The following is a 21,235-nucleotide window of genomic DNA, read 5'->3' on the forward strand; positions in this document are numbered from 1 at the left end:
CTATCTGTATTTATGCACATTAACAAAGCTACGGAAAAATAAACTGTATACTGAGTGGCTTAAGTTAAAGGTCCTCAACTGAATGGTCATCATTGGCTGACATATGATAATAATTTCTGTTTTCCTCTTTAGCACTCATCACCTTTATTTCTGTCATTCTGTTAAAAATGTTGCTGTTGCTGTCATTCTTAATAATTAAGAATATTTAATTAAGAAGCAATCAAAGAAAAGAAATGTGTTCCCCCAATCACACCTATATCCTTAGCTACCTTTGTGTCTTTATCGTCTGCATTCTCAGAACAGCATCCTGATACATCCCTTACTGATGTCTATTTTTTGGACTGATAACTTCTCCCTAATGAACTACTAAATGAAACACAAATATGTGATAGCAAATTAACCATAATCTTAAATAGTTATATTCATCAAGTAATTTTTTTCATAAATTCCAAGAACTTGGATTTTAAAGATATATTCTAATGTATGTATGTATGTATGTATATATGTATGTTTTTATGTATGTATGCATCTGTAGGGGTGATATTTAGAAAACGGTGCCCAGTCTGGCTTGTTCCAGGGCAGCCACCATGTTCTCGCTGCTCCTAGGCTCTGGCTAGCGAGATGTGCAGGCCCTGGCACCAATGAGATGCCAACATGGGGTATGGTTCTGCCAATCCACCACACTGCATCCACAAAGCTCAGATGAACCCCAGACAATATCTGCCATCCTCGCAGTACCCGGTAGAAATGAGACTCTTAAAGCTTAATGATTATCTTAAGGACTTATATATTTAGAAATGCTCAATCAACAAGATGCCCACACAATTAAGTTATTACCCAATATCTAACCTTTTGATAGAAGTTGCTATCCAGGACTGCTTTCGACCCATCCGTGGTTCTCCATGGCTGCTAGCCTCCTGCTTCTCCTCCCCTTCCTCTCTTTCTCCCCTCCCCTTGCTCTTGTCTTCTCCCAGCTCCACCTGCTCTCCTACTGCCTAATCACCAAGCTTCACTGTGAATATAACGTAGCAGAATAAATATCCTGCTACATGCATCTGTCTATCTATCTATCTATCTATCTATCTATCTATCTATCTATCTATCTATCATCTATCTTTCTATATGTCTAAGGAATATCTTCCTTATTTGAGAATGGTCTCAGTTAGTCCAGGGCTGCCTTGAACTTATAAGTAGCTGATGATGACCTTGACCTCCTGTTCTTCTTGCCTCAGCTTCAAAGTACTGGGATTACAAGTGTGTGCCACTGGATGCAAACAGACTAAAACGACAAATGAGACATCAGGTTTCAGATGTGAATGAGTCAACAAGAAACACATTCTAGGTAGAATGAAATGAATTTGAAAATGTTTCATGCATTTACTTAATCTTAATTATCTCTGATATAAGGTGTTACTCTTATATCTGTCATTTATTAACTGATACTTAATTGAGCAATTTCTCTAGGCCAGCTCTTTGAAAATGACCCCAATCTAGCTCTGTGGATAAAACATTGATGGAAACAGATCAACATACCTGCTTTCCAGAGTTAATCTTCTAGTGTAGCAACATATTTTTAAAAATCACATAAAATAAGATTTAAAATATTATGTGGGTCTATAAACGTTATGGGAAAAATGTCAGGGAGGTGATAAGTTCTGTTAAGGGGGGAGGCTCTAGTTATACAAAAAGTATGATCAGAGAAAGACTCCCTACATGAAAAAGGAATCAACTAAAAATCAAGAGTTCACTCATTTATTTTATTCAATAAATATTATGGACCAGTTCCTCTGTCAAGAGTTATACATAAATTCAGAATAATTTAATACAACTGTTTGAACCTCTGGTTGGTTTCATTTTAACGTCTCTTCCTGGTTATGCTTCATGTTCTAACAAATAAAATAATGATCACAGTATCATTAGCTGGGCCTAGTTGGTCTCCTCTTTCCCTATTTTAAAGTCAGTGACTACCCGCAGGCAACTAGCAGGAGGAGTTACTTTCCCTGTTTTACAATGAGAGACCGGTCTTAGAAATGTGATTGCCACAGTTATGAAATGAGTGAGCTGCAAAATCAGGACTCAGTAAAGAAACTATGACTCACTGGCCAAACTTGCCTTACCATGCACACAGCTGCCTCTCTAACTGTGAGAACCAAGAAACTTGCCAGAATGAACCTCCAGAATGAGCAGGCAGTGAGGCTATATACTGGAGAGCTATTCTGCTAACATATGCCAAGCCAGACCTTGTTAACTATGGAAACACTAAGACACAGATAATTATTAAGTGCTTATGGAGTAGTAGGACACAATGGTTTTCTAATCTTTGTTTTAAAAAATGGAGGGAAGATAAGTAGACACAGTGAGCAACTCGAGTCCAACTTTATACCAGCATAAAATGCCCAATGAATGGATCTTGAATATCTCAGCACCTAGAAGCATTATTGGGAATCATTTTTCATCATAATCCTTTACACATTGCATGCCTTGAAAAATATATATTTCATAAGTGTTTTTTTTCTGTTGCAAGTTTAATAGTTTTCTTTAAATATATTTCGATTTTACTCTTCCTTTTGAAAATCATGTACTTACATTGAAAATATTTAATTATTTTTCCTATTTTTAAAAGCAACAATAAAATATAGAATTTCTTTTGACTTCCTTGTGGTCATTCATATCCTACTTTAAAACAATGTAAATAGAATTAATAAAACAAAATAATCTCAAATTTAATATTCAGAGTGATGATACAATATTTGAACACTAAATATGTAATACGAATTTTATTATAAATGCATCTTATCAGGATATGAAGGAGTACTTTTGTTCTTTAGTTGACTTAGTAATCAATGAGGCCCTATTGGTTATATTAGAACAAAGTGGGTTTACTTCACCAAAAACTATTTCTCATTTTACATCTCATATACTGAGACTTATGTGCTCACACAGTAATGTGACAGATATGTTTTACAGTGATACTAATTCTGTGGACTATAGGTTGAATCAAAAATGCCAAAAGTTAACAGAGACTCTTTCACTTAAAGTTAATTCTAGTGGTTTATCAACCTCACAACTTTCCTTAGCTAATCACTTATGTATGCATGCATGCAAAGCTGTACTAGTGCTTATGTATGCAGATCTAGAAAGATGCTTGCATATAGAACAGCCTTAAGCATAGTTACAAGCTACAGGGATTTGTGTTCAGCTCCATAGTCTATAGAAATATGTGTTCACATATGGATATTTGACTTTAAGATGAAGAAGCATTTCTTTCAAGTATGGATATGAGTCTTAGCTAATAAACAATAAAATTGTTTGAATTAACAGATGGAAAATACCATAATGGGTAAAGTACATTGGGTTATAAATGTTGCAAAGTTCATCATCTCACCTAGTCTGGCTAATGAAATTGTAATTGCTCTTTGATTGAGATTCTCAGGAGAAACTTGCTTTACCTAAATCGTCTATACTTGGTACTGTATCTCAATGAAAATTGTTTGGAGTCTATCTCTATCTATCTATCTATCTATCTATCTATCTATCTATCTATCTATCATCTATCTACCTACTATCTATCTATCTATCTATCTATAATTTATTTATCTATCATCTATCTAAACTATTAAAACATAGTTTCATGTGAATCAAAGTTTCTAGTCACAACCAAATAGAATAAATAACAAGTGAGGCATTCAATTAATGTGTACCTTCCATATTTGGTTTACTTCTGTATATGCTTAAGATGGGTGTTTAAATAGGGCTTGCCCTTAACATTCATTCTTATAAGTTGGTTATGGTTGTAGGACGGCAATGATGATAAACAGTCTGAGCTCTCAGCTAACATCTTTAGGAAGGTGTCAGGATAGCTTTGCCATTCAGCATAATGAAAGGAGAGAGATGAAACATAAGAGCTTTGCAGTGTTCCTCCCACTCATCAGGTATAATTGCTACTGTGAAGTCAGCAATGGGTAATGGTATTTCTATGTATGCCTAGGAGAATGTCTAGGGATAATGTACATACACTAGGTGCTGTTAATTTATTCTCCATTCCCTGAGTTCAGATAGAGAATATTCCCATCCTCAGTAAATTCTTCTTCTAGTAACTTGATAACCTGAAGGTAACCATCTCTCAGCAACCAGTATTTGAGTGAGTTTACCTTGTTTTTCTTAATGTCAATGCAGACACAGCTTAAATATACTTTGAGTTAATACATTTAAGAGTTTAACTTCTATTCAAACTCTGGGCCAGCCTTTCGGCTCCTGAAAATTTAAAACTATAGAATTACCTCATTTTTTCTTGAAACCAATTAAGTGAATAGGTTCTATACAGAAGTTTCATTTACCAATTTAGCCATTGGAAATATCAGTCTTTGTACAGCAGAAAACAAGTGTATACCTCAGGTATATTAGGCAGGAGAGATTGATACCAGTGCCCAAATATTGAAGGGAACACTTCTCCTTCTGATAAGACATGGAAGGAGGCAAACGGAAGCATGACAACTTGTTATTAATTCAAGTATTTAACTACGAATCAGGCACTCCAGAAATCTACTCCAACTTGAGTCTAAAAGCAAACAGAACACAGAGTGGAAGCTGCTTGACCAAGAGCACTTCTGGGTCATTTTCATGTAAGCCCCAGTGATTTCCTAACGGTTGGAAAATCACCAACAACCTCAATTTATTTCTATAGTATTTCTATAGCATTATTTCTATAGTATACTATTACTATAGTATATTATTCCTATAGTAACTCCCTCTACAGAGCTCTCAGGAACCGACTGTGTAAAGATGACTTTCTATAACATCAATTTCAGTCCACTTCAGGTCAGTCCCTGACTACAGGCCACTATGATTTTTCACATTTAGGTTTAAGGTCACAAAGGGTAACTGCAGAGAAGGACTGAAGAATCTGTTTATGAGTTGTAATAACCTTGGGCTAGCATAGAGAAGTAGGTGTGGAGCGTGACTCACTGGGGTTTCCTTACCTGCAGAGAGGTACACAGCAAGTTTCAAGAGTTCTTAATACACCAGAGGACACTACCACCCCTCCCCCCTCAAGAAATAAACAACCTCCCTTTTGCTACTGCTACAAAGAACTAGCCTATCTCAAAATCAGCCAAAGCAACCTATGAAAACTAGAGGGTTGGACTTTCTTCAGACCTGAGTGAGGTGATATCCTATTGCTTACAGCTGAGAGGCAGGTCAGTCAGGTTCTTGGCTGTTCTATTACACAAGCAATACTGCCTGCCAGCCAGCCGGGTAGCCCCACCTGGTTTTGTTTCTCTAGCATCTGCCTGTGTCCTGCTCAATGCCACACTGTCATACTTAAGCCACCTGCTTTTTCATGTGCTGAAGACTTATTGCAGCCAGGCCAACTGTGATATTTTATTCCCCACCTGTAAACACCTGTTAGTTCTGAAGGTAAGTGTCTGTTCCTTGGAGCGCTCTCTCTCTCTCTCTCTCTCTCTCTCTCTCTCTCTCTCTCTCTCTCTCTCTCTCTCTCTCTCTCTCTCTCTCTCTCTCTCTCTCTCTCTCTCTCTCTCCTTTATCAAAGAGAATCAAAGTGACCTCAACTTTTGACAGAACAGTCAGGCAAGTAGCTACAGAGACTCTGGTATAAACAGGCCATTGTTTTCTTAGTTAATTACCTTCTAAGTGGACATTTGCACTGCTAAATGAATAAACTTTAAGAAGCACTGCCAAAGTTGCTAACTGACTAAACAGGCAGAAAAGTAATTTTAAGTGTATACAGTGTTTCCTTCAGCCAAGACTTAATGGAGCCATCAAAGCATTTAAATGGGAACTGGTGGCAGGAACATAGTTCTAAATTATGTGTTTAGGCTTAAAGTTTCTTTTATAAGTATAATATTTTTTGGGGGGTAGTTATGTTTACATAGAATGAATTATAAGCTTTTTTTACATCTTTTTCAATGGTGTTCTTAACTAAAAAGTTAAAAACTGTACATTTCATCATTTTATCTAGCATGCTTAGTACACTTGTATGGCATTGCCAGAAGTTTTAGAAGGCTAAGTCACTCACAGAAGACCTCCTGTGGAATGAGGATTTAGATAGAGTTTGTGAAAGCCATTTTCAGCTTGCCGCCCTGACCTACTTTCTCTTTGATTCATAGAGACTGTTTCAAAAGTCAGTGAAATGTGATAGAAGTTTAAAACCTCATGCCTGGGAATTTGGACTCAGAACATATCTTTTGAACACACATTCTTTCTAAGCTTTGTAGTCATCCACCTACTTTTTCACAGTCATGAAAATCATGACTGGACTCCTAAAATAGCAGGCAGGATGTCATTCTCTCTTTTTTTTCCTTAACTTGTGTTTAACTGAATCTTTTAATAGAATGATAGAAAAACTTTAGGGAATTTCGTACAAGGAAAATATCATTATACCTTTCTTTACCAAATAAAAAAATTATATATATATATTCTCCATATGTATGGAGGGGGCAGAAGGAGAGAGAGAAAGTTTGTGGTATAAATAGAATTTCTGACTTCTCGTGCTTCTAAACCCTTATATAAGAGAGTTCTAGAACATAATTTCTTACATTGTCATTAATGTGGCTCTACAAAAGACACTCAAAACTGAACAAAATTGCAAAAGCTACACAGAATAACACTCACGTACTCAAGTTCTGCCTGAAGTATTAGCTACACGGATGACTGAGCTTTTAATGACAAAGTAAACAAATAAATAAACCCATCTACATTGGGAAGGTAAGGTCTGTGAGAAGAAACAACAAAAAGCAGCTGGGCAAAGTGGTTCTATACCTCTTAGGGATTCACCACAAGAACATTATATGATATCTTCCATATACCTAAGCTGATGCTGTTACTTAAAACTCTGTTTTTGATTGGGTTAAGAATTAATATTATACTTTCTCTTGCATGAGTTTACAGCCAGACATAGCCAGGGTGCCTCCTTATTCTTAAAGCTTGGATAAGTAATATAACTCAATTACAAAGGGGAGGTTCAGCAGAATAATGACATTATACAATTAAGAGCAATCAAAATTAAGCACAGCAAGCAGGTTGGCCTCCATGAATATACGTTTCTCTTCTCCCAGTGTCTCCAAGCTTTCCGTGGTGATCTAGCCATGGGAAGCCACTTGTCAGAGTAAAGACTAACAAAAAGGAGAAAACTCTATTCATCCTCCCTGTGGAAAAATTATTCAAAAACTGAAATATACTCTTTGAAATTACATTTTAAGTGTTGTTAATTTAAAAAATTTTGTAAAAAATGTATCAATTTTTAGACGTTTAGAATATGTACTTAAGGTATCACAGCTTGCCTCAGAATTTTACCTTTCTGTTCCACATCTAGTGATCCTAGCCTTAGTTTTTCAAGCTTGTGATGGTTACAGGTCTCTTTTTGTTACACTTTCTAAACTTCCTTAGATGGTAAGCCCCAGTATTACTCCTACCACGTGCTAGAAGAGGCAAAAACACAAGAGAAAATATCCTGATTTTTTCTCTCTCTAAATATTCCATCTTTCGCTCATTTTATTACTTTCTTTCTATTATATAAGACAGACATCTAGCTGGTAGATGAACTTGGACAAACTCAAGCATGACGCAGTTCATGACCCAGCAAAATTAACTTAAGCTTAAGTTATTAAGCTTAAGATATACAAGATTGTTTAAATGCTTAGATTCTAGAAATGGAAAGAGGCACAAAGGAAAGTGAAAGAAGAAAAATGGAAATTTGATCCACTGTCTTCTAAAGGTTCCTAGTGTCCTCGTCACTTGCTCTTACTCTCTACAGTGCGCATTCTTGAGTTCAGTGGGAGCCGGAGATGCACAGTCCTAGCTTTTGCAAAGTGCCATAGCTAGAGTTTTTTAAAACCTGATGACTTAAGTTTTGGGCTTCTATTCCTGTAAGATGAGATGTGCCTGACTAGTATCTGTTACATGGTAACCCTAAAAGCCAGGGAGAAGAAGCAAATGCCACACATTGTCAGGATCATAGGTCTAAATCAGTCTTTGCAATGTTGTAGCCACAGCTGTATAATTTTTGAATTAACTGTATCTTGTATTCAGAAATAATATCTACTCCTGTCTTCCTTTATTCTAACTCTTTTTCCAGAAGATAAATTATAGGTAGCCACACTACTTTGGCTTATTTGAGGTATTGATACCGTAGGTTTTCAGGTTACACTCAAAAGTGAGGTGAAGGAAAGAGAGATGCCCTTGGTGGTTCAATGTTACAGGCAAGATGAACCGGACACAATAAAGCTCACTGTGTTGGCTGGTGATATGAGGATTCTCTTTACAGTATGGGGAGCAAGCTCAAGGCTGCTTTCCTCATGTAGCATTGAAAGAAAATTAGAATACCCAAGGGCCTTTTCCCTGCTTCTGATGATCAAAATTTTAGGACCTAAATAAAGAGAATGTAAAGCAAGTGACATAATAAAGATTGAAAACATGACCAAGTGCCATGCCTACAGTAGCGCACAGGCAGTAGGTTAAAAGAAAGACAACTCTCTGTATTCTGTGATCTGTACAGATTTCTCTGGAGAAAAATACCTCCAAAGTATACATGTAACTACACCAAGCTAAAACACATTGTAAATGTACCTACTACATAAGGCCATAACTGGATGGAATATTGATCAACTCTAGGCCCCCTAAAACTATTTTATGTTTTCTTCAGTAGATCATGCAAGATGCTATACACAATGTTGTTGGAGTTTCTTATATTAAAATAAATGTATATTCATCATGTTCGAGAAGCACTTAAGATATGTGTATTTACATTACTGGGGTTTGCAGTTTTTCTGGAATGGCTTAAACCATTCAATTTAGAAGCTGTGTTTAAAATAAAATGACAGTGGGAAGGGGTCTACAAAGACAGAAATCTCCTTTGTAATTGCTTTACAGAGTTCAGTTGACCTTGCATATTCACCGGATGTATTTCCATGCATTTAACCAAAGGTTTATACCTACACTTCATTAACTTGATTGTGAGACCTACAGTCTCTTGTCTTCTAACAGAGTTGTGCCTGGTTTGAACTTTACATATGTGGCATTATACAGTATACCTCGATTTTTATGCTCTGCATTATGCTGATGATAATCATCCATATTGTTTCATAAAATCTTAAGATGCTAATTTTCACTGTACAAACAGGCCAGGGTATTTGTTCAATCTGTTACTGCTGAATTTCTGTCAGAAATTCATAAGTAACAATGCCTATGAATATTCCTGCATGCCTACCTGCCTTTTATTTTAAAACTTTTTTTAAATGATTAGAACATTGATGGAAAATATTATATCCCACTGAATCCTTTGGAACACAAGACAGTAGGCTGATTTCTAAAACTTTTGATGAAGATAGTACATTAAAATATAATGCAGATGTGCTAACTTGAGACAAATCATTGGGTGGAAGTCTAGTGTGAGAAAAAAAAATCAAATTATAATCTGAGGGGTATGGAGGCTCCTTAAACCCTAATTTTAAAAGAATCAGCAGTGTTGACAGTATTTGTGAAAATTCAGGGGCTGCCCTTGAAAAACTACAGGCAAGGGTCTGAAAAGAAGGCTTAATGCCTAAAAGCACTGGTTGCTTTTTCTAGAGAACCAAGGCTCATTTCCTAACACCCACTTGGCAGCTCACAACTGTCTGTAACTCTAAATCCAGAGGAACTGCTGCCCTCTTCTGACATCCATGTGTGCCAGACATACATGTGGTATACATGCATGCACTCAGGCAAATCCTAATGTTCACAAAATAAAAATAAATCGTAAAAAATACAGAAAATACAGAACCTTAAAATTTAGCAATTAAACTTGCTCGTTTTCCTGTGTCAAGTTGGAATTTTTTTTATAATTTATTTTTTCTCAAATCGTAATTCATTCACACAGGGGTTATAAACACAGAAAGGCAGAATGTGGGGAAGGGAATGACACTGGAGTGTGGGTGATCAGGAGGAATACAGATATCATCAGAACCGGGTATTGGCTGGGTGAAGGTTCAGGGGACAAGTCACTATGACTCTGCCTATGACTCGCTTGTCCTTATCTAAGTTGGTATTGTCTGCCCAGGCTACCTATTTACAAGGTCTATGACTACTCAGGCTTGTAAATTTCCACAAAAGTTGCCTGTTGACATTAGCTTATAGCCATCTGTTTCAATGTTGTTCCACTGAGACCCAAGACTTGGTGTTAGTATACATGTATGACAGGCCTATTGCTGATTTTAGGCCTTCAGTGGGTAAGCAAGGCTGCCCCTGACATCTCCTCCCTTCTCTAAGTATAGAAGGGCTGTGGCAATTCTAAACTTGCAAAGGCGGGGATAGAGGCCTAACCTCCAGTATTTGAAGGGGACCTTGTAATGGCTGCAGTCCCCCTGTCGTTGTCCAGTGAGGCATGAGGGCCATACCCATCCCGATGTCTTTTTCCTGGAGAGGGGATACTTTTGACATCAACCCCTATGCAGTCAGGCTTGTCCCTCAGGGAACCCAGATAGATATTTTTATCTTTTATTGATATTCCCTTGCAGTGCTTAGCCTCGCAGCCTAAGCAAGAATTCAGATCGCCTGACAGAGGGGGTTCTGGGTGGCCCCTCTCTGCTTGGTCTAGGGGGAGAAGTCCCCCCTTTTAGGTTGGGTGGAGATGGGTGGAATTTTTTAGTAAGAAGTAAGACCTGATTTGAGAAGCATCAAATTATTTCTCAGGTTTTATTGTTTGAAGAATTGTTTGAAGTGGAGTCCCATGCATCCTGCTGTATACAATTTTTAAAAAATATTAATAGCAGGACTCTACTCTTCCTTTTTTCATTCAGTTTCTGAATAAAAGATACACAACCTTTATATTTATGAGCTGTTAATGCACTACAGCTGGACAGATATCTACCGTCTATCCTATTATTTCAACTTTCCTATCAATAATCCCTAATTACAATTTGCTATATCCGAATCATCTGGGCTGCTATTAATGCCAATTGGCCAGCCCTCATGGCATGTTTTCATAATTCAACTACCCATGGCATCTTCTCCTCCCTCCACCTTCTTCTCCCCCTTGTGGTCCTCCTTAAAGTCTCAAGTCCACCTATGTTTATTCTGCCAGCTATAGGCTGTGTGCATCTTTATTCAACCAATAGTTTTAAATTAAGAAGCAAGGTCACATAGCATTCTTTTTTGTACATCTAGATTCTCTTGTTGCTGAAGGCAATCAGGTCTTGGTGGCCAGTATTTAGCACTATAATACATAACAAAAGACCAAGCCTCAACAATAACCCAGGCTGGCCTCAAACTATGTAGTGAGAGTTACCTTGAGCTTCTGATGCTGATACTTCCTCCATGCTCCTTCCTATTGTTGTAAGTACAGGCATGTACTAGTTTGCTTGACTTATGCAATGCTGGGATGGAATGCAGGCTTTTTGCATGCAGAGCATGCATTCTAATAACTAAGCAATAGTCTCAGCTCCAGGGTAACATTTCTTAAATACAAAAACGCAGCTAAACATACTTTATTGTTTAACATCTTGTTTGACTTCTTCTGTTTATTAATTTCTATTATTAGTCACTCTGAGCCTCAGTTTCTTCATGTAGATAAAGAATATAACACAAGGTATTCCTATCTCAAGATATCAGTGCATCATATACAATTGACATTGTTGACATTGTAATCCTTAAGACACTAGGACAGTGGTTTTCAATCTTACTAATGCTAAGACCCTTTAATATAGTTCTTCATGCTGTGATGTCCCTCCAACCATAAAATCATTTTCATTGCTATTGCATAACTATACTTTTGTTACTGTTATGAATTGTAATGTAGATATCCATGTTTTCTGACTGTCTTAGGCCACCCCTGGAGATAAAATAATATTGTAAAACAGTTTGGTTCCCTTGATACTAATATATTAACAACTTAAAATGATGATGACTCTATAGGTTATTTTGGACAGAAAACAGAATTTTAATAAATACCTGCTCTAATGTTTTCCTTATCACCCAATTAAGAGTTAGGGAACTCCCATACCTAAGCAGAATGGTGTGCTTGGATTAGGATTAGTGAGGTCACTATCATGATTTTATTACCTAACTATGCCCTATTCTACCCACATAAAAAGTTTTATACATACCCTCAACTATATTCTATTATTAATATATTATATAATATGTATAATTTACCCATATTTACTTTTTAATTCATTGAAGTTGAAATAGCAATGAAATAGTTGCTATTTCAACTTCAATGAATTAAAAGAAAATATGAATAAAATGTAGTCAAGGAAGGTTTGGTTTAAGATGATTGGAAAACACAGATATTTACATTACAATTAAGAATAGTAGAAAATTACAGTTTTCAAGTAGCATCAAAAATAATTTTATGGTTGGAGGGTCACCACAGCATGAAGAACTGTATTAAATGTTTCACATTAGGAAGGTTAAGATCACTGTTACAAAGTTTGTGTTATCACTGCACTTTATATATCAGAATTTAAGGTTACATCTCAGGAAAGAACATGTTCTCTGACAGTTTGAAGAAATCAGACAGCGCTGCATGTCTTATATTTACAATACTTAAAAGATTATTTTGCAGCCTATGCATATGTGTATATATTGTAAATATATTTTCAAATTGTTCCAAGCTCAGTGATATTTGACATAGCAGTATCTAACTTGGGAAGGCTGTTTCCTGGCATTTTCCTAGGAGGAAAAATTATATAGAAAATAGGACTTCACGGCACTGGTTTAAACCACAATCTGTCCAAAACCAACTTATTAGAACAAGAAAAATGCTATCTTAACATTATGTCTAGATTCCCCCCATTTAGTAATAAAGATCCATAAAAAATGCAGAATGCTCTTAAAATTCAAATGATTGTTTCTTTCTTTCAGATTCCTCCTACTAAAACCAGTGTCAACAAAGGCTACCATGCTGACCTTAGCCCAGATCGCGGTGATTTTGAGTCTGTTCATTTCATTACCATTTGGGAGGCCTCAGAAACAAAATCCAAGAAGAAATGTAACTCAGCACACTATAGAAGATGTGAAAACAATGAGAAACAAATCCATTCATTTGGAAAGAAGCGTAAATATAACTTCAGAGAATGGAAGTGATATCTCCAACCTCATCGTGACAGCTCCTTCTCTTTTGGACTTATCCACAACCTACAAAACAACAAATTCCACCAGAAACTGGCCAACAGCTAGCTCAGCTGTGAATCCAAGACCCTCCTCCACATATTCCATTCCTCCCTTGGTTCAGAATTCATCCACCGCATATGTAAATCCTTTACAGGGCTCAGAACATTCCAATTCTACACATTCTCCATCATCAGAAAACTTTACTTGGTCTTTGGACAATGACACAATGAACAGCCCTGAAGATTTTTCAAGTACAGCACGACCCTTCCCTCCACCTGCAAAGACCACATCTGTGACCCCTTTCACAAGTGAACCTACTACTGGATGGCTTCCCATAAACAATGACAACTTTGCTGGTTTTACCCCATATCAAGAAAAGACAACTTTACAGCCCACCTTAAAATTCACCAATAATTCAAAACTTTTCCCGAATACATCAGACACCCCAAAAGGTATATACATATACAAGGATTTAACTTTCTGGTTATAAATGGCTGAGTCTCTAGAGAAGTCATATAAATTAAATCCAAAGACAGCCATTCTGGTGAAAGGCAGGCAATTGTAGTTGTATGAGTCATTGTTTTTGTGAGGAGTAAACAATAAAAATGGTGGAGTGGTTTTAGGACTTAATTGAGCACATACTAGTTACTAGCAGGTGGAAATATGAGAAGACAGTGGGACTGAAGGTTGTGTTGGTAAGTAAAATCCTGCCTGAGGCATTGGGTGACAATTTCCACTGACTCTCTAAAGACAATCTGGACTTTTGGTGCTTTCAGGAATATTATACAAATAAGCTTTAAAATATATGCATGTGAGCTTAGAAAAACTGAACAAAATGAGTGCTTTTATAAATTATCTGACCCCACATGCAGTGATTCAAGGACAATAACAGAAGAGTGACATTTCAAGAGTTACTTAGACAAGCTCGCCACAAGGAAAACATTCTTAACTTTTAGTTTAATATCTAACTTAATATATAATTTGTTGACAAACCATTATTATAGAAACATGTATATGATTTATTTAGAGATCATGTCAAATTTAAAGACAAAATAGGCAGTATATCAAAGGTTATATAATGCACTCATTAAGCTTAATTTCTTTCAGGTCTAGCTGTATGCGTGTATGCCTAAAGTGATTTATTATTTTTAATAAAAAATCATTTTTTATTAACTCAGTGCCTTCACATGAACTTTTAGAGGTTAAATTAATTATAACATATAAATGTATATGTGAGTTGGCATTTATAACCTGTTCTCAGCATCTGGAAATGTTTTAACATATAAAATCTAAGCCTTATTAAATAACTAATAACAACATGTGTATACAAATGTTCTTATTTTAGCTTTAATTTTAATACATCCCATAATTTGTATATACCCTTGTATTTTATTAGAAAGAATATTTAGAAACTTATTTGTTGTCTGTTTAAACTCAATAAATATATATTGTGAATACTGAGCACTGACCCACACCACAGCTCTTCTTTTTATATTGACAACTATTTTTTGTATTTCAAATGAGTTAATTTCATTAGGAGTGTCTATATCGCTTAAGAAAGCCTAAGAAAAATTTCATTTACCTAATTATTGAATTTCTCAAGACACTTAAAACTACAATTGTTATTTAGAGGGCAGAGGGTGTACTACTTTAATGATTTCTTAATTCTCAAGTCAACTATTCCAATAAAGGGCATAACAGTACAATTTTGTAGTTTCTTCACAGCTAAGCTGAGGTATAAGTAGGCATTGTAAACATCTTGCTCGTGTCTTTTGTTTGTTTGGTTTGCTCAGTTTGTAAATGTATTATAACAAGGAAGATTGCATTTCCTCCTGGTAACTTCTTGGCATTTTCTGGTTGAATTACTTATTACCCAAGTACTATTTTGTGTTTGTGTATGTGTATGTGTTGAATTATTATACAAAATTAAAGTTCATTTCAACTTTATATTTCCCCATAGACTTGGAGTTTATAAAAAAACTTTATTAATACATTATTAATACATTATTAATTACTGAAATTAGATCATTTATAAAATACAGCACTTTAGTACCTCTGAAGATAATCACTAATAATTAATTATAAATAGAAGGCTTTAAAGTCTTTCAAATAAAGTGAATGTATGATTTTTATAAGGAATTATTTTAGCACTATGTCACAAATACTGACCATAGAATAATGTGCACATACAGAAACACATTATCACCATTATTTAATTTAAAACATTCAAATCTTTTGTATAATTTCTCTTTGTATATGACTTTTTGTTTTTTGATTAATTATTGTTTGATTTCTTAGTTGAATCTGTTGTTTTTTTCTTCTAGAGAATAAGAACACAGGAATAGTGTTTGGAGCCATTTTAGGAGCTATCCTGGGTGCTTCACTGCTTAGTCTTGTTGGCTACTTATTGTGTGGACAACGGAAAACAGATTCATTTTCCCATCAGCGACTTTATGATGACAGAAATGAACCAGGTAAAACCTTCTTTCAGATCATCACCAACATGCAATAGATTTAGTATGGGACACTGTGCTACTTAGGAAAGAGTCAGAGTGTCAAATGACAGAAGCAGACAAGATTTATTAGAGCCAATGCTATTTCACCAAGAAAAGAGTTTCACTATTTATCTGTGACATTTAAAAGCCTTTGGAATTTTTGCTCATGGTCTTTAATAGTGGTTCTAGAATCACAACAAATGTAGAAAATTTGAAGATAATGATACAAAATTCACTCTGAAATTCACTGTGGCTCTGAAATTTGCTGGTAAATTGAACTAGGAGAAAAATTCATCCTAAGTGAGGTATCCCAGATACATAAAAACAAATTGGTGATCAGTCACTATAAAAGAGACATCCTCTTGTAGTAGATGGGAAAAACTATAGACCCACAGTCAGACATTATGCAAGAGTGAAAAACCTTGGAACACTCAACCCTAAATGGAATCAAATTCCTTCTCTTAGATCTCAGGGAGCCTCATGGAAGATGAGGGAAAATGTTATAATCTGAGGAGATAGAGGACACCAAGAAATAAAGGCCCTATATATGAACAAGATCAGAGGTCGATCATAAGACCTTTGTGATCTCTTCCATACAGCTTTGAGATACCTTTCAAAGGACAGAATTCAGGAAGGCTAGTTTTTAAGTAGATGGCTTAAGGAAAAGGCAGGCAACATAATACCGGAATAATTAAACCACTAATCTAATTTGTAATTACTCCTTGGTTACAACACTTTAAGACACATAATGCATAACTTAAGTTTTCCCTGAAAATATATACTCAAGCTCATTAAGAATGTATCTCCCATTCAAGTACTAACCAGGGCCGACCCTGCTTAGCTTCCGAGATCAGACGAGATCAGGCGCGTTCAGGGTGGTATAAATGATCATCCTGAGTGAGGTAAGCTAATCACAAAAGAACACACATGGTATTCACTCACTGATTATTGGATATTAGCCCAAAACCTTGAAATGCCCAAGATTCAACTCACAGGCCACATGCAGCTCATTAAGAAGGAAGACCAAGTTGGGGTGATTCTGTCCTTCTTAGAAGGAGCAACAAAATACTCAAGGGAACAAATATGGAGACAAAGTGAGGGACAGAAACTGAAGGAGGGGCCGTCTGAAGACCATTCCACCTGAGTATCCATCCCATGTGCAATCACCAAAGGTAGATGCTGATGTGGAAGTCAGGAAGTGCATGCTGATAAGAGCCTGATATAGATGTCTCCTCAGAGGTCTTCAAGAGTCTGACATATTCAGAGGCAGATGCTCACAACTAGCCATTGAACTGATCATGGGGTTCCCAATGGAGGAGTTAGAGTGAAGACCATTGGAGCTGAAAGGGTTTGTGGCCCCATGAGGAGAGCAACAATACCAACCAACCACAGCTCCCAGGGTCTAAACCACCAGCCTGGGAGCACATAGGGTGGGATCCATGGCTTCAGCTGTATATGTAAGAGCGGAGGGCCCTGCTAGGCATAGGTGGGAGAAGAGATCCTTGGCCTCATGAAGGCTGGATGCCCCAGGGGGTGGGAATTTGAGGGTGGGAAGGTGGGAGTGGGGAGGTAGGTAGGGGTATATCCATCCGCAGAGAAGCAGGAGGAGGGGTGAGGGCATAGGGAGTTCCTGGGTGGGTGGGGGATGGGTAAGGGGACAACATATGAAATGTAAATAAAGCATCCAATAAAAAAAAGAATGTATCTCCCTTTGCTAAAAATTAAACAACCCCAATCCAATCATCTATCAGAGTATATTGAGTGATTACTTGGTCTGTCAGAAGGAGGCATACTTTTCATAATTATTTTACTTCCTTCTACACGTTCACAAGGTTGACTATCAAGGTATTAAGATAAGCAGTAAATAATGTTTTTTTTCTACTAACTGTATTCACTTAAAAAGTAATTTTAAGTAATTCACTTAAAAGTAATACCAAGAGATTAAAACCAAAAATGCAAAAGTCAATTAGTTATGTTTATATTTTCAAGCATTGGGGATTGGTATGCTCTGTTGAGATGTTTTCCTTAATTTCTTAATTTTCTGTCCAATTTAGAATTTTAGAACTATCTCTGTTCTCTTATTCATAGAAATAATCGTGGAATGCAAAAATCTACTTATCTAAAATTTCAAAATAATGTCTGAAAGCCCACACAGAAGAACCTGCTCATCACTTAGAACAATTCTTAAGGTCTGATAATGTAATCAGGTGGCTGAGCATTCGTCATTTAGACTATCACCATAAAACAAGTCTGTTAATTTTGCTATTTTTTTCAGTTCTGCGATTAGACAGTGCACCAGAACCTTATGATGTCAATTTTGGAAATTCTAGTTACTACAACCCAACTGTGAGTGATCCATCCATGCCAGAAGGTGGAGAAAGCGTGCATGACGGCATTCCCATGGATGCTATACCTTCACTTCGCACTGCGATATAAAACTGGGAGAAAGATGGCTGCCAAGGGCAAGAATTCATCTCTATTTTGACCTTTCATCATTCAAGAGGTTGTGCAAGATCACTGTTGTGCTTCTTGCACAGGGAACGGCTGAAGAAGGAGGAGTTGTACAAAAAAAAAAAAGCATGGTGGATTGGTCATCCACAAGCTTTCTGTTCTTACAGTCTTCAGCTGGGCAGAAGCATGTGTTATATAACCATAATTTGTATTTTGGTTTATTTTCCAAGGAAACCTTTGTGGAGTAAGGTAAAATTAATGCACATCACCATGGTAGCACTGACTGATAACAATAACCGTTCTTCACACAAAACCAGGGGAACAAAACTAGGTTTTCTTTAAATAGTTTGTTTTTAAACAAGAAACCAGAGTTAACTCTTTATTCCTCTTGTCTATAATCCAGGACTATAGAATTAAACAAGCATTTTCTTGGGGACATAGTTTGGATGATAATTTTTTGCTGGTTTGTTTCAAAGCCAGAAATATGATATGGCAGAATTTTTGGTCCTGAGAAATTAAGGCAATAAGAACGAAAAACTTGTCTTCTAATACATTTCACCCTTCTACAGTATCACACATGGTCAATCCCTGTGGCTTCCATGTTGACAATGGGGGCATTCAACAGGGCCACAGGAGGAAAACTGACTCTAGCCAGGAAACTGATATCTTCCCTGAAAGTCCTCAACGTTTTAAGAAACTTCAGCTTGCATGACTACACATCAGGTTTCAGTTAATTAGGCACCTTAAAATCTCAATTGGAAACATGAGGAAAAGGCTGAAGAATATACTTGTACATAGTACGAATTTAACTTCTTAGCTAGAAATAGAATTTGCAGGACATAATAGATGTTTATTCAGACATATGTGAAATATCTGTCCCTCTAAAGTCATGAAGCATAGGGCAAAACAGGAGAGAGAGTTAGAAAGCAAACACATCCTCACTTAAAGAAGTAATGACACAAGAGACTTAATTCTGGTTTTAGTTTGTTTTCGATCAACACCTGTCTTTTGACAGTCTGAGCCTCAAAGATTAGAGGATTAAATAGAGCTAAATTCCCAAGGAGTGAATGAATAAACAAAGCAAGTACTATCTTAGAGGTTTATTGTTGAATCAACACATGGTATGAGTGGCACTTTGTGGTGTGTGTGTATGTGTATGTGTGTGTGTCACAGGAAACATTGTTACAAAGTCAGAGTTGTAAAATGAGTAGTGAAAGAAAATACTCACCCCAAATTGCCATAAAAATAGCGAAGAAAACTGTCCCTCCATTATCGAACAAATATGTTACCTTAGTAGAAAAAATATAAACATTAATCATATTAAGTTGTACTAAAATATAAGTTCTTGTTTGCCTTAGGTACTGTGGTTTCTTTCTCCCCAGGTTCTATCACAATGTTGTATAGTCTGTTCACCTATTCACCTGGGACCTTCACCAGTCTTCCAGTAGTTTATGTAGTGTCCTTACATGAAGAGATGAGGAAACCACAGATTTTCTTTTTTCTCTCTTCCCTCTGATTCCTTTGCATCCCACTTTCATTTTGGCTTTTAAGTTGTTCTAGAAGCTGTTTCACATTACAGTCGAACACACTAACATTGTGAAATGTAAGAAGTTAGTGTTAAAGTTAAAACATAACACATTTTGTTTCATGTTGTTTCCTATTAGAGAATGTTCCCAAAACAGTGAAGTTATAAAACACACAACTTGGGTAGTGAGAGAGCTTCTACAATTGAAAGCTGTCATAGTAATTCCTGATCTTTGATGCTTGCAAAATGTGCCAGGGGTCCAGTAGTGATTTATTTCATATAATGAGTTTCATCTTAAGTTGTTTGAAGATGTTTCATAAATCATTAAGCATATTTTAATGAGCTGTTACCTTATATAAAACTTGATAAAGTATGTAAAGTTATTCAATGTTATATAATTTTTAGAATTGCAAGGATTGATAAATTTTAATAAAATTCAGATTTAATAAAGTCTGATTTATTGATGCTTCTTCCTACGTGCACAACACCTTGCCCCCAAATTAGTGAAAGTCAATACTTGGTATGCACATAAATACTATAGAAATAATAGCCAACCTCTGAATATCCATAGAGGATAGGTTGCAAGGCTTTTAGTGGCTGTCTAGAACTGCACACAGTGCCAAGCTTGTTTACTAAAGCTAATATATACATACATACATACATACTATATATATACATACTATATATATATATATATATATACATATATATACATATATATATACATATATATATATATTTCACAATAAGGAATTAATAACAGTAGCCAAAGAGAGGGTGGGGGAATAAAACAACACATGGTAAATCACGTGTGGATGTGATCTTCCCTCCCATACGCACCCTACTTGTATAGATGATGGGAGAAGGTGTGTCTACATGTTCAAATGAAGTGAGGTGACTGAAGGGAGCATTGTGAGGTTGCATTAGCTAAGTGGCAAGAGTTACTAGACTACAAGTACTCTGACACTGAGAATATAGATCTGTTGCCTGAGGGTGTCTGTATAGGTGGGTAGCATATACTACACGGCTATGCAAAGAGATGATGATTCACATGTCAGTCAGGTTACCATGAAATAGAGTCTAAAACCCATGAATTATTTATTACTGGATTCTGTCATTTAATATTTCCAAGGTCCAGTTTACCAAAGATAAATACAAATCATAGAAAATGAAGCTACTGATAAGGAAGGGTAGTGTATAAAGAAACTGAGAATTATTATTTCCCAAAGAGGACAAGATGAATTATATGTTAAAAGACTTTCTTATAAGAGATGTTGGAGTGGAATTGCATCCTCTTTGCTCAGTCTATAGTCAAGAGGATTCTTAATGTGAACATTGCAATCACATTAATGTATAGTTCAACTTTAGCCTATTTAAAATCTTATGCATGGTACTTAGTTCAGTGGAAGAGAGCTTGTCTAGAATGCACAAGCAAGCCTTGGTTCTGATCCCCAGCATAGTGCAAAAAAGAAACATAAACCTTAAAAATTGTTAAGCACAAAATATCCTTTATGGCTCTAAAATTTTTATTTTTGCTAAGGCTGAAGATATCTAAAAATACTAGATGTTGTTTTTCAGAATAATCATTATGGACAGCAGAGACAAGGATCATAGAAAAATTCCCCCACAGAGCTCATAATATTACACCCAGCAGGGGAAT

At 36.1% G+C, this 21,235-nt stretch overlaps 2 protein-coding genes across 4 annotated transcripts in view; one reads left to right on the forward strand and one right to left on the reverse strand.

The window, feature by feature from the left end:
* The window catches only part of Ano3 (anoctamin 3), a 258,830-nt gene that overhangs the window by 50,717 nt on the left and 186,878 nt on the right, over positions 1-21,235 (reverse strand). The window contains exon 14 of the mRNA XM_028766961.1: positions 19,279-19,339. Coding sequence (XP_028622794.1) covers positions 19,279-19,339 — 61 coding nt within the window. The remainder of the gene's footprint in view (positions 1-19,278; positions 19,340-21,235) is intronic.
* Positions 5,208-20,036, forward strand: Muc15 (mucin 15, cell surface associated). Of its 3 annotated transcripts, none has more exons than XM_028766962.1 (4): positions 5,208-5,415; positions 12,856-13,556; positions 15,429-15,578; positions 17,875-20,036. In XM_028766962.1, the coding sequence occupies exons 2-4, from the start codon at positions 12,893-12,895 to the stop codon at positions 18,033-18,035; spliced, it is 975 nt and encodes a 324-aa protein (XP_028622795.1). In that variant the 5' UTR covers positions 5,208-5,415; positions 12,856-12,892; the 3' UTR covers positions 18,036-20,036. The 3 variants fall into 3 exon arrangements, with proteins under 3 accessions (XP_028622795.1, XP_028622797.1, XP_028622796.1); XM_028766964.1 differs by having other exon boundaries at positions 17,930-20,036; XM_028766963.1 differs by lacking the exon at positions 5,208-5,415 and adding an exon at positions 6,603-6,723 and having other exon boundaries at positions 17,875-18,318.

This window comes from Grammomys surdaster, unplaced genomic scaffold (genome assembly GCF_004785775.1).
Source record: "Grammomys surdaster isolate TR1022 unplaced genomic scaffold, NIH_TR_1.0 170, whole genome shotgun sequence".
Taxonomy (NCBI): domain Eukaryota; kingdom Metazoa; phylum Chordata; class Mammalia; order Rodentia; family Muridae; genus Grammomys; species Grammomys surdaster.

What these genes read in the sequence shown, in the direction of transcription:
- Muc15 (XM_028766962.1), top strand. Translation starts at nt 12,893, where the DNA reads ATGCTGACCTTAGCCCAGATCGCGGTGATTTTGAGTCTGTTCATTTCA. An exon ending in TACATCAGACACCCCAAAAG is followed by an intron (nt 13,557 to 15,428) that starts GTATATACATAT and finishes TTTTTCTTCTAG; the next exon opens with AGAATAAGAACACAGGAATA. An exon ending in TGATGACAGAAATGAACCAG is followed by an intron (nt 15,579 to 17,874) that starts GTAAAACCTTCT and finishes TATTTTTTTCAG; the next exon opens with TTCTGCGATTAGACAGTGCA.